Source organism: Elephantulus edwardii, unplaced genomic scaffold, assembly GCF_000299155.1.
Source record: "Elephantulus edwardii isolate Elephantulus edwardi_28Jun2011 unplaced genomic scaffold, EleEdw1.0 scaffold00342, whole genome shotgun sequence".
NCBI classification, from domain to species: Eukaryota; Metazoa; Chordata; class Mammalia; order Macroscelidea; family Macroscelididae; genus Elephantulus; species Elephantulus edwardii.
The window spans coordinates 2,127,491-2,145,685 of record NW_006400092.1 but is presented as its reverse complement, the minus strand read 5'-3'; the positions used below and the strand labels follow the sequence as shown (position 1 = coordinate 2,145,685).

General features: G+C 39.9%; 1 protein-coding gene across 1 annotated transcript in view; it reads left to right on the top strand.

Moving 5' to 3' along the window:
- Window positions 1-6,153, top strand: part of GDF3 (growth differentiation factor 3) — a 113,150-nt gene extending 106,997 nt beyond the window's left edge. The window contains exons 3-4 of the mRNA XM_006901767.1: window positions 1,587-1,829; window positions 5,324-6,153. Coding sequence (XP_006901829.1) covers window positions 1,587-1,829; window positions 5,324-6,153 — 1,073 coding nt within the window. The remainder of the gene's footprint in view (window positions 1-1,586; window positions 1,830-5,323) is intronic.
- The last annotated feature ends 12,042 nt before the right edge of the window (window positions 6,154-18,195 follow it).

Sequence of the window (18,195 nt, the reverse complement as noted above, 5' to 3'; positions counted from 1 at the left end):
TGTATACTAGATATAACACTCTGTTTTTCCCTTGGAGAAAACAAGTTCTTACTAGTAAAAAATTCAGTCAATGATGTCAAGCCAGAACTTACTAACTCACAGCTGACTCTGCAGACATTTCAGAAGTGGATTGAAATCACACTGGAGGGTGTGATTATTATTATTAAAGAATAATCTTTCTTCGACAGCGAAGCATAGGCAGGCTTTTGGTTAGCAGCACATCTCTCTTCAGACTATATTCCAGGGCTCCCTAGTTCTTTTAAAAGGTGATATTAAACAATGTGTTGTGATAAAGTCTTCATTTTCAAAATTTGAAAACTATCAGTTTTAAATATAAACTGATTCTTCTACCTCAAAAATGCCTGTCAAACTCATTGCTGAAGAGTTGAAACTTGTATGCAAAGCAATATATAACAACAACAAAAATAAAATTTCCCGTAAAAATAAAAGAGTTGAAACCAACGAATAACTGATTTTCAGCTTTACCTGTCATAGTATTTAAAAACCTTTGCTTTTAAAACCTTAACTTTAAACACACATGCATGCACAGAAATTGCTAAATGCTGCTATATTTCAATCTCTTCTGTGCCTTTCCACACATGGTTCTCTCAGCTTTGAATGTGTGATAGTCTCATTAAAAAAATATCTCCTTCAGTCCTGCAGCTATCTCTTCAATGAACAGTTGTTAAGTGCCGTGGAGTATGACTTATAGCGACAATATGAACAAGAGATCTGAACCCTGACCTATCCTGTGCCACCTTGTGCTTAATAGGTAGGCATTGTGCAAAGTACTTCAAACAGATCCTACAAATTGAGTTAAATCTGAATTTATCTCATTCCTATGCTTAATTAGAAATTTTATCTTCAGTTTAAAAAACTGGAATGCAAGTTAAGTCACTTTGCCAACATCATCTCCAAACTCAGTCTGACAACCAGAAAAGGCAAAGACAAATGAACAAAATTCTAGGCCGCTTTGGAATTCTTCCTCCTTGGCTTGGTTTTTCATACCAATGTGGATATATCTGTATAAGAAATGTATTTCTATTCCCATTTAATTAGACTATGAATTATTTATTAGAATATTCCGCATTGCAATCCAGAAGGCACGAGGTTCATTCAATCCACTAGATGCTCTGCTGGAGAAGGCGGGGCAACCTCCTCCTGTGCCAGTCGGATCCGATTGGACGGTACACAACAAGAAAAAAAAAAAAAGACTATTCCTACAACTTGTCTCAATGCCTTGCACATAATAGCTGCTCAATAAATGTTAATTAATAAATGTGTGTCTCCTTTCCACCCTCTCTGACAAACAGATTGTGGTGGAGTTTATGTCTATGCATTAGTGATCTTTGTTTTGCAAATTTTCCTTGAAGAGTAGTGTTAAAGGAAGTAAGAAAATTTACTTCTTGTCACATCCAATTGCTTTGGAGGAGCTGGGAAGAGAGCAATTCACACTTGATTATCTTAAATCAGATAAATTAGTGAGCGCCTGCTAGCCGGCACTGCAGCATAGTCCGTCTCTAGAGCGCTTCCAATCCTAAACATCGGTTTTCAATCTGAGGCCATGCCTTTTTTTCACCTTTTAGTTCTTGGCAGTCTCCTAACCCTGGCTTTGGGTCAACCAATTCAATTTCAAGAACATGTCCTTCTCCAACTCCTGGGCCTAAGCAAGACACCTTCACCCCAGAAATTCCAATCTACTCCTTGTATTTTGAAAAAAATCTTCCAGAACCGAGAAGCAGCAGCATCCGCTGGGGTCTCCCAAGATTTCTGCTACATAAAGGAGCTGGGTGTCCATGGGAGCGAACTCCGCCACCTCCCAGATCAAGGTAAGAACGTGGAAGTGTCCTCCCACCCAACCCTGTGGGTGCAAGTGGGTGTTGTGAAGAAACGATACAAGCAGGGAAATGACGACTGTAGAAGGCCAGTGCACTGGGTTTCGCCTATTTTATCTTATTTAATCCCAATCACAATTCTAAGGGGAGGGTAGGCATTCTTATCATTTTTTTTTAACATTAAGGAAATTAAAGCTCAGGCACTAAGTAATCAGTAACCGATCAAGATCATACAAGTGTGTGAAGAGACTCAAGACTCAGGTTTTCCTGAATAAACTACTTTGTTCTGTAGTTTCAGGGGTTGGGTGAGTCTGTGGAAGACTGTTCACATGCATATCCAGGTGGCTGCACCTAGCTGGGGAAGAGAAACCCACAGCGGGTGAGTGGATATGACTCTTGAGACCCTGTGGCAGCGAGTTCAACTATCCTTTAGAGCTTCCAAGGCTGTAAATCTTTATACAAACAGTTTGCTACCTCCTCCTCTCACGGATCTATCTTTTGATGGCTAGCCATTCAACATCGAAAGGGAGGAAAATTTTGGCAATTCTCCCACGAGTACTTGTTTCCTTACCCTGATTCTCCTACTTTTGTTACGTGGAAAAGGCTATTCTTGATTAATGAATAAGTAGCAGTCATTTACGTCACTGAAATACCTTTTAGAACCTAAATGAGTGCTATACTGTAGTTTCACAAACCGATTCCTCCACCCAAATTGTTTCTTCAGCTTTGTGCTCGTCCAGCTCTCCCAAACAATTCTTATTCATAATCTTAGGTGGGAGTAGACCATTTGCATTTCTATACAGCTTCCCAGCTGGTTAAAATGTAAAACTGAGTCCTTCAATCTAAGCATTTAAAGGGCTTTTTTCACTGTAGAGAGTCTATCGGGTGGTGACTGCTGCTAACACAAAGATGGCGTTTCTCTGAAGTTCCAATCCACCAGGTCCTTCGCGGGAGAAAGATGAACAGTCTTCTCCTCTGAGATTTACTACCTCTGAAAACGTGCTACAGGGTCAGCTGTATATCAGTCAGTTCCAATTCCACAGCAATGAGTTGTTATTTAGAACTGTATACGGCCTTGAGAATATAAAATTTGGCCCTTTAAAATTTTATTTTATGCTATGAGTTCTGTATATTGTAAGGCCAAGAAGGTGACTTCCATAGGTTGTATTAATGCCTTATAAGGGGGAAGTGGTGGTGAGAAGGTGGTTAGGGAGGCAGAGAGGTGAGGGGAGTATAAAAGGCCAACAAGTGGGTTTTCCAAGTGGAGAGAGAACTGAGCTGAGGAAACAGATTGGAGAATGCTCCTAGACCTTGGAAACAGAATTTGGATTTTTGTAGTAATCCTGACAAGAGATACTGGAATAAAATAACCTTCCCTTCTTTTGGGTGTGCATTTTTTTCCTCCCCCTGTTTTCCCTTGGGGTAAAATTTTTGCTGGATCAAAGACTAAAAACCAAACCCACTGTCATCAAGTCAATTCTAACTCAAAAAGATCCTGCATGAAAGGCCACTGCCCATAGATCTTAATAGGAGTCTATAATAGAGCCTGTAACTCTTGTTGGAAGGAGACTGCTTCATCTTTTTCCCTCAGAAGGCTGGTGGGTTCAAATATTTTTGTTAACCAAGTGTTTTAAGCATAGCACCCATTCTCTAGAACTGTGATTTGCATCTATGCAATAGAATATTTTAGATTTTCAAAGGAAGCAATTATATATTGAAATACAATTATATAAACATTTTAAAAATAAAAATGGGTATAGTAATGTATGTGGTTTTAACTAATGTAATAGAAATAACTTACAATTAATTTTTAAAAATAGCATGAACATAAATGTTTATTAAAGGCATTTGTAAGAACAGTATGATATGAACGCATGTATCTATAAATTTTATTAAGAACAGTGCCATGGAGGGTGTGTAGGGAGGTAAATGTGCAACAATGAATGAATTGAAATTCAAGTTCTCAGTAAATTTTCATTAAAATCTCAACTGTTTTTGTTGTTATGTGCCATCAAGTCACTTGAGACTCATAGTGACCCTGTGTACAAGAGCCCTACACCCTTATCCATCCTGTGGCAACCTCACTGTCACCGACACATTTATTCCCACCACCCCAATCACTGAATCGATCCATCTCATCGAGGGTCTTGCGTTCCTGCACTGTCCCTCCACTCTCCCAAATATGATGTCCTTCTCTAAGGACTGGTCCCTCCTTGCAACATGCCCAAAGTATGTTAGATGAAGCCTCAGAATCCTTGATTCCAAGGAGCAGCCCGGCTTCACCCTCTCCAGGACAAACCTATTTGTTCTCCTAGCAGTCCATGTTATATTCAACACCCTTCTCCAGCACCACAGCTCAAAGGCAACAATTCTCTTTCTGTCATCCCTAGTCACTGTCCAGCTCTCCTATGCATAGCACACAATTGTGAAGACTATAGCCTGGATCAGGTGCACCTTAGTCTCCTGCCTGATGTTGTTGCTCTTCAGTACTCTGGACAACTGGCTTTCCCAGTGCAATTTGTCTCTTGATTTTCTCCTGGCTGCTGGTACCAAGAGTGTTGACTGTGGAGCCAAGCAAACTAAAACTGTTAACTTTTTTAAAAAACTGGTTAATTTTTTCAATCTCTTCACCATCCATACCGATGCTGCCAATTGGCCCAGTGGTGAGAATCTTTGTTTTCTTGATGTCAAAATCTCAATAAAAAACTTAAAAAAAAAAAACAAAACACCAAAAACACAAAAAAACAGTGCCATAGAACCTGACAAAATTGTGGTTTCCAATAAAGGGACAGTTACATTTCATCTAGAGTTTAGTAAAAGCAAAAATTAAATTCCTTTTCTTCTTATCCATCAGGGACCCTCAAAATTCTCTTCAGGACACCTTAGGTTCCAATGACAGATAAGAATTCCTGGGTAGAAGAGGGAGTGAGAGAAAGAAATCTTCCCAAATGGTGGTGCTGTTTTTAAGTGCCATCAAGTTGAGTAGGCTCACAGCAATCCTCTGAACAAGAGACCTGAACCCTGTCCTATCCTAGGTCATCCTCCTCATTTCCAGCATACTCAAGCTCATTGCTGTAGTCACTGCAACAATTCATTTGGTTGAGAGTCTTCCTGTCTTTTAATGATCTTCCACCTTTCCAAGCTTGATATCCTCTCCAAGGAATAGCCTTTTCTAACAAAACACTCAAAATATGTAAGATGAAGCTTTGTCATTCTTGCCTCCAAGGAGCTCTCGGGCTATACTTCCTCATAGTTTAGGATGTAATGGAAAATTCCACATTCTTGTTTTGTATATATGAATGTTTACATTTATATAGTTAGTGAATGGAATAATTGGGTTGGGAGTGTCAGAGACAGTGCCATTGGCACAGGACAGAGCGGAGTTTAGGGCTGTCGTACATAGGGTCACTCGACGACACATAACAACAACAACAGCCCAATATTAAGTAAACAGTTTTGTGATTTCCCATCTCTCTGCTCCCATCTAGGTTTCTTTCTTCATTCCAAGAAACATGCCCAAGTTTCTTCCTGCCTTCAGAAGCACCTTTACTTCAACCTGTCTGCCATTAAAGAAAAGGAGCGGTTAACTATGGTCCGGCTGAGCCTGGACTTGGGACCCAACACTTACTACAACTTGGGACCAGAACTGGAATTGATTCTATCTCTGGTTCAGGAACGTCACATAAGGGGCAAGTCCCACCCTAAACCAGGTAAAACATTTCTACTACAGTCAGTGCCAGGCCCGCAAGGTATCCTTCACTTCAACGTGCTTCATTTAACTAAGGATTGGAACCACAAGTCCCAGAAGACCTTGGATTTGTTCTTAGAAATCCTCTTTAAACGGCACAGAAACCCGGAAGTGAATTTCCAGCTTGAGGAGACCTGTGCCCAACTGAGACGCCTCTTTCATGCCTCCCTGCTGGTGGTGATCCTCAACACTGAGCAGTGCCACTCTTCACTCAGAAAAAGAAGATCAACAGTCCCTACGTCTCAAACTCCTTGTGAGAACCTCTGCCATGTTCACCAGCTGTTCATCAGCTTTCGGGATCTGGGCTGGCACAAGTGGATCATTGCCCCCAAGGGGTTCAAGGCAAACTACTGCCACGGAGAATGTCCTTTCTCATTGACCACCTCTCAAACGAGCTCCAATTATGCTTTCATGAAAGCTATGATGAGGGTGGTAGACCCAGAGGTCCCCAAGGCTGTCTGTATCCCCACCAAGTTATCTCCTATTTCCATGCTTTATCGAGACAATGATGACAATGTCATTCTCCGACATTATGAGAATATGGTGGTTGATGACTGTGGGTGTGGGTAAGATTCCAGAAATGGGAACAGAAGAATGTTTTTAGAGCAGATCTTCTAATAAAACTGCTTATTTGTTTCTATAGCCTCTTTGGTCTGAAATGTTAGTTTGCTTACATTTGCAATTTATATTGGAAAACCCAAAGTGAGAGTTACTTACTCATTGCATCAGAACTGATTCATAGCTGCCTGTCCATTGGGTTCCCAAGCCTGTAAACTGTATGGGAGGAGATTGCTCATCTTTCTTTGGAGGAGCAGCTGGTAGATCTAAATCACCAGAGAAACACAGCCTTTGAGTTGACTGTGCAATTCTACAGATAAGCCACCAGAGAGAATCATTGCTAACCCCTAATTAAACACACATGTGCATACAAGCATAGCTTAGAACCCTAAGAGAAGGCACAAACTTTGTCCTAGAGTAGTTTATCAAGTTGTGCTTCTACACGCCAGTTAAAATCTAATTTTTAAAATAAGAAATAGGCCATGTTGAATTATGTCTACCACAAAACACATCTATATACTGATATGTTGTGAGAGCTATGTATTGATCCTCTATCATCTCTTAGACCAAATAGTTTTAAGAGCATTATCGGTGGAATGTAATACTTCCTAATCACATAACAGTCCTAATAGGATATAAGGAGAGTGCCTTTCGGGTGTGGCCTATAATTATGGGAGCTGCATTGCTAACCCAAAGGCTGGGCCTCTAGCAGTATAAAAGCAGTTGGGAAAACTAATCTCAAGTGCAGCTTTTTGTACCTGGGCCCCTGCAAGACAAAGTTCCTTGATATCAGGTAAGGTCAGAATACACAGAGGTCTTGAGAGACCTATAAATGCTAAAGGGGACAAGGACTTTCCTTCACAACTGGCACAGAGTCTTCCTCTAGAACTGGCACACTGAATCTGGACTTGTAGACTCCTAAACTGTAAAAGATACACTGATGTGTGCTAGAGCCATCCACTTGTGGTATCTTTGTAGCAATATTCTCTCTTATTACCATCGAAAGGGAACTTACTCATAGTGTTGAGTCTCCTTAGGTTTCTGAGGCTGTACATTGAAACAGGAGATTGTACGTCTGTCTTCCTCAGAGCAGCTGAGGGTTTCAAGTCACTGGAGACAGCCATTTTTCAGATAGCAGCCCAACACCTGCAGACTAGGCTCGTGAGAGCTCCCTGTTAGATCACACAACAAAAATTCAACTCATTACATCAAGTCAGAACCAACTCAGCTGACCCTCCATTGGGTTTTTGGAAGCTGTAAATTGCACAGGAGGAGATTGATTACCCACCTTTCTCCCTGAAGCACCTGGTGGATTTGAACCACCTGCTTTGCGTTGACAGCACAATTCCTCATCTACTAGGCCACTAGTGCTCCCCACCAGACAACTAAGACACCATAAATCTCAGAACAGCAAGAGTTATCCATAGATTTCTTTTGTCAGTCCTCTATATTAATATCATAATATCATTTTTGTAGCAGAATGCTTGAAATCCACATTCATTGAAAGGAGCCTTTGTGGTGAAAAGCTTAAGCATTTGACTGCTAACCAAAAGGCTGGCAGTTCAAACTCATCCACCACCTCCCTCCATGGGGTGGAGGAATGTGGCAAGAAATTCCTTTTGAAAACTGCATGGAGGTAAGGCAACAATGAATATTTTTTTCTAAAAGTGAACTGGGGCAGGAAATAGGGAGGAAAATAAACAACAACATGAAAATTTAATTCTGTAAATTGTACAACTTGGGTAACTGAGTAGGAATTATCAGCTCAGCATCTAAGAACAAGATTTATTGTTGCTGTGTAGGGTCAATTCAAAACCAACACACAGCTGACCCTCCAGCAGGTTTTAGGAGCAGTTTAACCACACGGGAGGAAATTGCCCATCTTTTTTCCCATGGAGCAGCTGCTGTATTCAAATTGCAGGCCTTTGGGATGGCATCATAGTTAAAATTGGAAACTAATCATGATTTTTGAGATGAGTTGGTTGAAAACAGGCCTCTACCCCAAAGGGAGAAAGGCAAGTTCTATTGTTGATCACATTTTTTTTTAGATTCAGAAACATTGGCAGCAATAGCAGAATCAAATGTAGTCCATTATTTCCTGTGGATTTAAAGGACAAGTCAAAGCCTATCACTGGTTTTTTTAAAAACCAATTAAATGGCAAACAAGGGCACTTTTTTTGGACAGAAAACATATTCAAAGAAACTGTGCAATGATTTTCAGCACTGTACTTATTTCTTTTTCTAGAAAACATATACACACATCTTAGGGATAATTACTTGAGAACAGTTGAAACTGAAGATTATTATTTTCATCACTCTAAAAAAATTAATAATTATGCAGTGATGCTGTACGTGCCTTGATTTTCTAAAGAGATAATTTCCAGGGTTCTGAAAAAACATAAAATTAAGTAAATAGCTGTTGTGAAAGGGAGAATATAAATAGTACTAGATTTGTAAACAAGGCAAATAGGAAATGAAAGCAAGAAATTGCTATATTTAAGAAGGAAATGCTGCTCTTGATACAGGAGTCAGATTTTTGACACATGAAGGTAGGGACTTCCCATTAGAGAATTTTAGCCTAGAGAAAAGCCAGAGCAAAAGCAGGGAGAAAACAGGGGGAAAAAAATTTAAAGACCAGAGGAGTTTTAGAAATTTGTGTTAGGGAGTAGATTCTTTTAATTGTGTTGCTTTTCTTTCTTTAAGAAAAAAAAATGTTTTGTGTTGTAGGTGAAAGTTTACACAGTAAATCCAGTTTCCATCTTAGAGATTTTTGTATGTTATTTCCATACATTGGTTACAATGATCGAAATGTGTCATCATTCTCATTATTTCCTTTTATTACTGTGCCTCCTTTGAACTAGTAACCTCACTACCACCTCTCCTTACCTTCTTATCTTTTCTTCTGGGTAAATATGGGCTATTTGGTCTCATATAGTTGATCGTTAAGAAACCCTGGTGCCTTAGTCTGTAGAGAACGGTGCTGCAAACCTCAATATTCTGTCTCTTTAATACAATCCACCTGAGATTCTGCAAGGCAAGATGGGCAATCTCTTCCAGTGCAATTTACATCTTCAGAAACCTGCTGAACAGTCAGCTATGAGTGGATTCCAACTCAACAGTAATTAGTAAACAAGTGACAGATTATCAATCTTGGATTTTCCAAGACAATTTGTAAATATATATGAATTGACAATTCAGATCCAAGAGAACATAAACTAAAGAAGTATTATATTAGAAGATCTACTCTACTCGTTTGGAAGATCAAATCAAATAACTAAGTTTCATAAGAATCTGTGGTTTGAACTTGTGCAGTTTGACCTAGAGTCTTATTGATTGTAGGTCATGGTTGGCATTTTTAATTTTATAATTTTATAAATCAATTTTGCTGTAAGGAATGCTGCAAGAGCAGCTTGAGTTCAAAATTCTAAGGGTCTTTTAAGGTAATAGTCTCAGGAGTCCCCATGATCTCTATTGATCCAGTTAGTCTGGACTTTTTCAGAAATTGTATTTTATTCTACATTTTTTTTCCTCCTAAAACGTAGATGTCTGTCTTTTCTGCCTGCTGTTGATGAAAGTTGTTGTTGTAGTTGTTGTTGTGTTCCATAGAGTCTGAACCAACCCATAGCAGACCCTTCAGCAGGTTTTCAGAGGCAGTTAATTGCATGGGAAGACATTGCCTATCTTTCTCCAACGAAGCCACTGGTGGCCTCGAACTGCGTGTCTTTGGGATTGTAGCAGCTTCTTGCCACTAGGCCCCCAGAACTGTTGATTGAAGTAGAGAGAGCAAATCTATTAAAACATATATGCTTCCCTACATTTGTGGGAATCAAAGATATGATACTTGTTAAATCAAAACCATTGAGTAGATTCTGACTCATGGTGAGGAGACTGCTCATCTTTATCCTGTGGAGAAGCTCATGGACTCAAACCTTTGAATCCTAGCAGCCCAACATAAAATGCATTATGCCACCATGACTGACATGTTATTGTTGTTGTTAGGTGGCATCATGTCAGCTACAACTCATAGCAACCTTATGAACTACAGATCGATGTCCTATCTGCACCATCCTCACTAGCCCCAGTATTGTTGTTACTGTGTCAATCCAGTTTGCTGAGTGTCTTGCTCTCTTTCTCTGACCCTCCATCTTTCCATACATGAGGTCCTTCTCTAAGGGCTTGCCTTTCCTAACAGCAGGCCCAAAGTTATGTGAGACCCACTTTGCCTCTAAAGAGCATCCTGGTTGCACTTCCTTCAAGACAAACTTATTTGTTCCTTTAGCAGCCCCAGGATATTTATTACTCTTCTCCAAAGCCATCATTCCAAAGCATTGATTCTTCTAGAATCCTTGTTCATTGCCCACTTTTCAGATGCACAAGAAATAATTGAAAAGATCATGGCTTACACCAGGTGCACTTTAGTCTTTAAACTAACATCATTTCTCTTTAGCACTTTGGAAAGCTTTTTAGTAGCCTTCAGATTGATTCTGACTCATAACCAGCCCATGTACACAAAATAGAAAATTCCACATGGTTTTTAAAACCATCACTTTTTAAAAATCAGATTACCAAGCCTATCTTCAGAGGTGCCTCTGGGTGGGTTTGAAGCATCAAACTTCCAGCCTAGTAGTCCAGTGTTTATTTACACCACCTATGGACTCTTTTGCCATATATGGAATTATATTTACAGATCTTAGAGTTTAGAGCATGGATATATTTGGGAAGCATTATTCTACTTACTACCATCCTTGCCTAAATTGCCACTGACTCAAAAATCACTGCCTGTGAGTCAATTCCAATTCATAGATATCCTTCATCTGGTTTCCAAGGCTCTAAGTCATAATCAAGGACCTTTGGTGACTTAGTGGTAAGGATTTACACTGACAACACAAAGTTGGTTGTTATGTGCCACTGAGTCACCTCTAACTCAGCAACCCTGTGTATACTAGCTCTGAAACCTGCCCTATCCTGAGCCAATCTCATTGTCGCCAACAACCCTAATTCTGTTTCTCTAGTCACCCTAGGTCTTTATCTCCTGCATTGTCCCTCTATCCATCTAAGCATGATGTCCTTCTTCAAGGACAGGTCCCTCTTGGCCATATGCCCAAAATACATGAGACAGAGCCTCATAATCCTTGCCTCCAGGAAGCAGCCTGGTTTCACCCTCTCCAGGACAGATATGTTCTTCTGGCAGTCCACAGTATGTTCAACACTCTTCTCCAGCACCTCAAAGACAGATCCTTCTATCATCCTTAGTTATTGTTCAGCTCTCAGATGCATAGCAAGTAAACAAGGACCATCTCCTGGATCAGGCACACCTTAGTCTCCAGACTGACATCATTGCTCTTCAGTACTCTAAGGAGGCCCCTGACAGCAGACATTCCCAATGTAATTCGTCTTTTGATTTCCTGACTGCTGGTGCCAAGAGTGTTGATTTTGGAACCAAGCAAGCTGAAGTTATTAACAACCTCAATTTCCCTCCATCATGAAGCTACTGATCAGCCCAATGGTGAGAATCTTTGTTTTCTTAATGTTGATCTGCATTAAGCCATATTGAAGACTGCAGTCCTTCAGGTCCTACAAGTGCTTCAGGTCTTTCTCAGTTTCAGCAAGCAGGGTTGTATCATCTGCATAACACAGGTTGTTGATGAAGTCTTTCTCCAATCCTGGTGCCACATTCCTCCTCATAAAGCCCAACTTCTCGAATGATCTGTTCTGCATATTCATTGAAAAAGTATGGAGATAAGATGCATCCTTGATGCACTCCTTTCCTGGTCCTGAACCATGCATTGTTTCCTTGCTCTAATTACTGCTTTCTAACTACACCTTTCTTTATAACATGGGACTTCAAAACTCTCGCCTTTACAAACTTCTTTTAACTTGTGGTACTCTAGCTTGACAGTTGTAATTGAGGAAACTCATGTTTATCACACTCAGGTTTAGGATTTAAGGAGATTTGAGTTTTAAAGTCCAAGGCCTATGGTTTGACATTTTCAAAGGAAGTCTTGGATCTTCAGAAAGAGCTCCATTCTGAGAGCGAGTGCTAAGACCCAGAAAACTCTGCAGCTCAGTCTTGCTCTAGGCAACAGAGGGCAAAGGCAGTAGAATTCATTCTCATAAGAGGATTTAAAAAACAGAAATGGACTCTGCCATACACTTAATATTCCTTCAAAACGAAGAATCAAAGACCTGCCCACTAATTACCTGACTCAGAGGCCAAGGTCCATCTGGTTTTATATCTAGCTATGCCTCTTTCCTTTCTAATCAAGATTCAGTGCAAAGGGCATAGAGGAAATGAAAACTAGAATAAGAGCTGAAGTTCAAGTTTGCAGACTTGTGACCAGGTAACACTGAACTTAAGTTACAGAAGTGGGTCAGTTCTCTACTACTTTTATTCTTCACTTCAACAACAACAAGAATTGTTCAGTCTTGCCATTCATTTAAAGTAAAAAGAAAGGTTAATACATTCAGAAGTTACCGGAGAACAATTTTGGAGATTGGAAACCTCTAGTAGTCTACACTTCAGGGCTAATATTATTTACGTCCTAGACTTTCTTATCAAGCCAGTGACACAGATCTCCACAGGCTGCTGATTTTGCTCTTCTGTGTTACATGATTGTGTTGTCAGGAAACCCCGTAACTGCCTGAAACAGGAATGAGTCAACCTCCACCCAAGTAGGTGGCAGCAGCGCACTTGAGGAAATAAGATTCAGGGGTATTGTTGGCAGAAGCAATCAGCCCAGTCCATGAGTCCTCCAGGAAAGCAGACCAGGGACACAGCGTCATGGCTTCTGAGACAGGTGAAATAGGCTGTGGGGTTGGGGAGTGTAGGGGTGCTCTGATAAACCCCAGATTAACAGAGTAAAAATTATGTGTGCTTGTCTGTCCATCTTTGTGCTTATATCCTTGGGCATTTCCAACTTTTCTTATTACTGATTAATATATTAATATTAGCCTCAAATGAGATTTATTACTATGAGCTATTTGTATCCCCTAAATCAGTGCTTATGTCACCATAATAAAAAGGGGGGAAACCGCAACTTTTAAGTAGAAGCTTGAGAATATAACAGATGAGATAACATGGTTATGTGCCTTCGAGTTGATTCTAGCTCATCAAATCATTCTAACCACTGTCAAGTCAGCTGCAACCCATAACTGACCTTTCGAGGCTATAAATCACAATGGAAGGACACAGCTTCTGTCTTCTACAGAGTCACTGGTGGTTAGAACTAACAGAGACTCACAATCAGTGTTAGTAGTACAACCTACTGCAGACTATGCCAAGAGCTTCCTAACTCAGTGTCCTTATATAACAGATATACTATATACTCCCTATATATATGTCCCTATATATTCTCTGGAGTTTTATAATGTGTAATCTTTATGGGAGCAGATCACCAGGTCTTTTTTCCTGCAGAGCTGCTCATGGATTAAAACTGCTCCTGCTCTTTTTGTTAGCAATCAAATACTTAAATATCCTGTCACCAGGGCACTTTAGAGATGATTTAAGGGTATAATTAATTGATAAATGAATTATTCTGTCATTTAGAATTAGATGAATCAATGAGAGACTGAGAACTTTTTAAACTGTGAGAGGAAATCACTTTCAGATAATAAGAGGATTTAAGCTGGCTTCAAAAGAAAGATAAGCTTTAGATTGGCAAAGTAAAGGAAGATATTCAGGTTGATTCAATGCCATTGACAAAAGAGTTTGAGAGAGTTAAAGGAAACTTAGAAACTTGAGATTTGAGCAAGGTGGTTCTACTAGAAAAAGTTTATGGAAATTACCTGTAATAAGAAAGAAGCAAATTTAAAGTGTCATTATAGAAAGCCTGGAATGGTTTACCTTTTTCTGTAACATAACCACTGTGGCATTGTGATTAACATAAAGATATGATTAAAATGGTGGTTTAGACACAATACCCTGGCATTTGATGGTTTGTGACTATGTTTTCATTAGGTGTCTTTGAGTCGAGTATGACCCATAGTGTCTCTTATGAACAGCAGATCTGAACTCTGTCCCATCCTTATCAGTCTGACATACTTGAACATATTGTTGTAGTTACAATGCCAGCCAATCTAGTTGAGGTCTTTTTGGGGACTATAAAAAGGAAAAAAATTAGATGTAAGGAGAAAAATTACAAGATTTCAATTACAATGAAGTATGCAAGGAGATGGAGTCAGAAAATCAAAAGGGCCAAACTCGCTCAGCATTTTTTTGGCATATTTTTTATTAATTTTAATGAAAATTTACAGAGACTTTGGATTTCCATTCATTCTTTGTTACACTTTTCTTCCTGCCCATCTCTACCCCTCTCCCCACCAGTACACTCCTCTTTGAAAAGTACAAGAAAAATTTTTACATTGTTTTACAATTGCTCCCCCTAGGTCCAGTCTACTATGCAGCCTTCTTTCTGGACTCCTGTCATGACAATAACACCCAATCACATATCCCCTTTAAATAGTTCTCTCCCTCATCTTTTTCAATGCAGTATACATCATTTATCCCATCCTTCTCAGTCTCCTCCCAACCCTGATGTTAGTCCTGTTTTACAATAGTGGCACCATGCAGTATTTGTCCTTTGTGACTGAGATACTTCACTCAGCATAATGTCCTCCAAGGTCACCCATTTTGAATAATATTGCATAAGTTTCTGATTTTCAATGCAGCGTAGTATTCCATTGTGTGAATATACCAGAGCTTCTCTGTCCATTTGCTTATTGATGGGCACTTAGGTTGTTTCCAACTCTTTGCTATTGTGAACAAAGCTGCAGTAAACATGGGTGTGCATATATCTGCTTGGGTGGCAGCTATGGACTCTTTGGGGTAGTGGAATTGCTGGGTCAAATGGTATCTCTATTTGCAACTTTTTGAGAAAGCGCCACACCACTTTCCACAGCAGTTGAACCATTTTACACTTCCACCAACAGTGAATATGGGTTTCAATTTCTCCACAACCTCACCAGCATTTCTTGCTTGCTGTTCTGTTAAATTTTTCTAATCTTACTGGGGTGAGATGATACCTCATAGCGGTTTTGAGTTGCATCTCTCTTAGAGCTAGGGATTTTGAACATTTCTTCATGTGCCTGTTGGCCATCTGAAGTCTTCTTTGGTGAAGTGTCTGTTCATATCCTGTGCCCTTTTTTCAACTGGATTGTTTACCTTTATCTTGTTGCGGTGGCTTAGCATTTCTTAAGTTCAAGGAACTGAAGAACAAATTCAAACCTCGAGTTGCTATACTTAAGGATGCTTTAGGCAGAATATTAAATGGTCCTGGAAGTATTAAAAGAAGATGGAAAGAGTATACAGAGTCACTGTACAGACAGTGACAGACACAGAAGAATTTCATGGAACAATGTATGAACAAGAGCCTGTGGTAATGAAGGAAGAAATTCAAGCTGTTTTGAAGAAACTGGCAAAAAATAAGGCCCCAGGAATAGATGGTATACCAATTGACATATTTCAACTAACAGATGCTGCCCTAGATGTGCTCACCAAGTTGTGCCAGAAAATCTGGAGAACTATCACTTGGTTAACTGACTGGAAGAGATGTATATTTGTTCCCATTCCAAAGAAAGGTGACCCAACAGAGTGTGGAAATTATCAAACAGTATCTTTGATATCACATGCAAGCAAGATTCTGCTGAAGATTATCCAAAAACGACTGGAACAGCACATCAACAGAACTGCCAGAAGGCCTGGCTGGCTTTAGAAGGGATCGTGGTACTAGGGATATTATAGCTAATGTTAGATGGCTGAAAGCAGGGAGTACCAGAGGAATGTCTATCTAGGTTTCATTAATTAAGCAAAGGCATTTGTTTCTGTTTGATATTATTGAGTATTATTCATAGTGGCCCCATGTAGCTGTTGTGTACTGTTGAGTCAGAACCGACCCATCTGACCCTCCCATCTTTCTCCAGTACAGCAGCTGGTGGCCTCAAACCGCATGCCTTTGGTATTGCAGCTGTTTCTTGCCATTAAGTCACCAGAGCTCCTATCATAGTGACCCTATGAACAATTCTGAACTCTGTCCTATCCTGTGCCATCCTCATCATCTCTAACATGCTTGAGCTCATTGCAATAGTCACTATGTCAGTCCATCTGGTTGAGGGTCTTCTTCTCTTATCACTGACCTACCACCTTTCCAAGCATGATGTCCTTTTCCAAGTAATAGTCTATCCTAGCAACATACCCAAAGTAGGTGAGAAAAAGCTTTATCTTACTTGCCTCCAAGGTACAGTGTAGCTGCACCTGTTCCAAGACTCATCTATTTGGTTTTTTTTGGTAATCCATGGGATACTTCCGTTATCTTCTCCAGAACCACAACTCAAAGACATCATTTCTTCAGCTGCTATCCTTAGTCATTGTCCAATTCTCAGATGCGTAGCAAGTGATTGCAAAGACCATAGTATCTTTGCTCCTCAGCACTTTGGAGATGTCTCTGACAGTGAACTTGCCCAATATAATATGTCTTCTGATCTTCTGACTGTTAACACCATGGGTGCTGTTTGTTGATCCAAGTAAGATGAAATCATTGATAATTTCAATCTTCATCTATTATGATATTGTTTCTCAGTCCAGCAGAAAGAATTTTTGTTGTCTTGATGTTGAGATGCAGTTTATACTGAAGTCTATAGTTATTTTTATCTTCTCAAGCTAAATATTCTGTTTGCATCTTCCTACAGCCACTTCACCCACAGAGATAGGAGTGACTTTGACGTCTCACCTAAGTCACTAGCAAATGACTCAGTTGTCCAGTACTGGACATACCTCATGGTATGGCATGTATCTTCCCCTAACTCTGCTTACTTCTCCATCCTAATCTTCTCTTTTTATATCTCTAATTTAAGACATAACCTGTACTGCTCTGAGGGAGTTCTGGTGGCATAGTGGGTAAGAAGTTGTGCTGCCAATGCAAAGGCAAGTGGTTCAAATCCACCAGCTGCTCTGAGGGAGAAAGATGAGAAATATCTCCCCGGCTTCTAACTCATTGTCAGTTCCAACTCACCAGCACATAACAACATACTGACAAACATTCCCAAATGAGAGTATAAACACAAGTATAAGAATTGGAATTTACAATACATCTGTTGGGGTTATGCAATTCAAAACATAACAGAAAGGATAGACAAGGGTGATAGGACTCTTATACTGTGTGTCTCAAGCAACATAGGTCTCTGATCGCACAGGATTTGTGCTGGTAATTGAGTCCTTTGATCTATGGGCATTCTCTACTGCCTTCCAGACAAACTTCAGGTTCCAAATAAACAAAAAGCCCAAATCCATTACTGCTGAGATAGTTCCAACTCATAATGACCTTACAGGATTGAGTAGAACTACCCCATGAGGTTTCCAACGTTGTAAATCTTTATGGAAGCAGACTACCAAACGTTTACCCAAGTAATGGATGGTAGGTTCAAACCATCAACCTTTTGACTAGCAAATGAGCAGTTTAACTGTTGTTCTACCAGGGCTTTGAATAATCGTTACCATGAGTTCATGTTACCAAATTAAAAGTAATGAATAGTATCTTTGCAAGGAACTCTGATGGCATAGTCCATAACATGTTGTGCAGCTAATTAAATGAGTAGCTTCTGCTTCAAGTTTTGGAATTTGGTGTTGTAAGTGTCCTAAGAGAGACTTGGTCATTCAGTCTGATTCTTGATGAATATACCTCATGTGCAGCTACACCATTTGTTAGTGAAGGACTGTGTGTTCTTATAATGCTGAACTTCAAAACTAAGATAGACTAGGAAGAAAGGCCTGGCAGTCTGCTTCTGAAAATCAGCCAAGACAAATGGCTGATGGCATAGCCTATAATGTGTTGAGCTTCCAGCTAAAACCTGATGGAGACAATGAAACTTGACCCAATTGTAGTTGTTGTTGTTGTTGTTGTTGTTGTTGTTATATGCCGTTGAGTCATTTGCAACTCATAGCGACCCTATGCACAACAGCCCTAAACCCTGCGCCAACCGCACTGCCTCTGACACACCCATCCCGATTACCCCAGTCACCGAATCAATCCATCTCATAGAGGGTCTTCCCCTCCTGTGCTG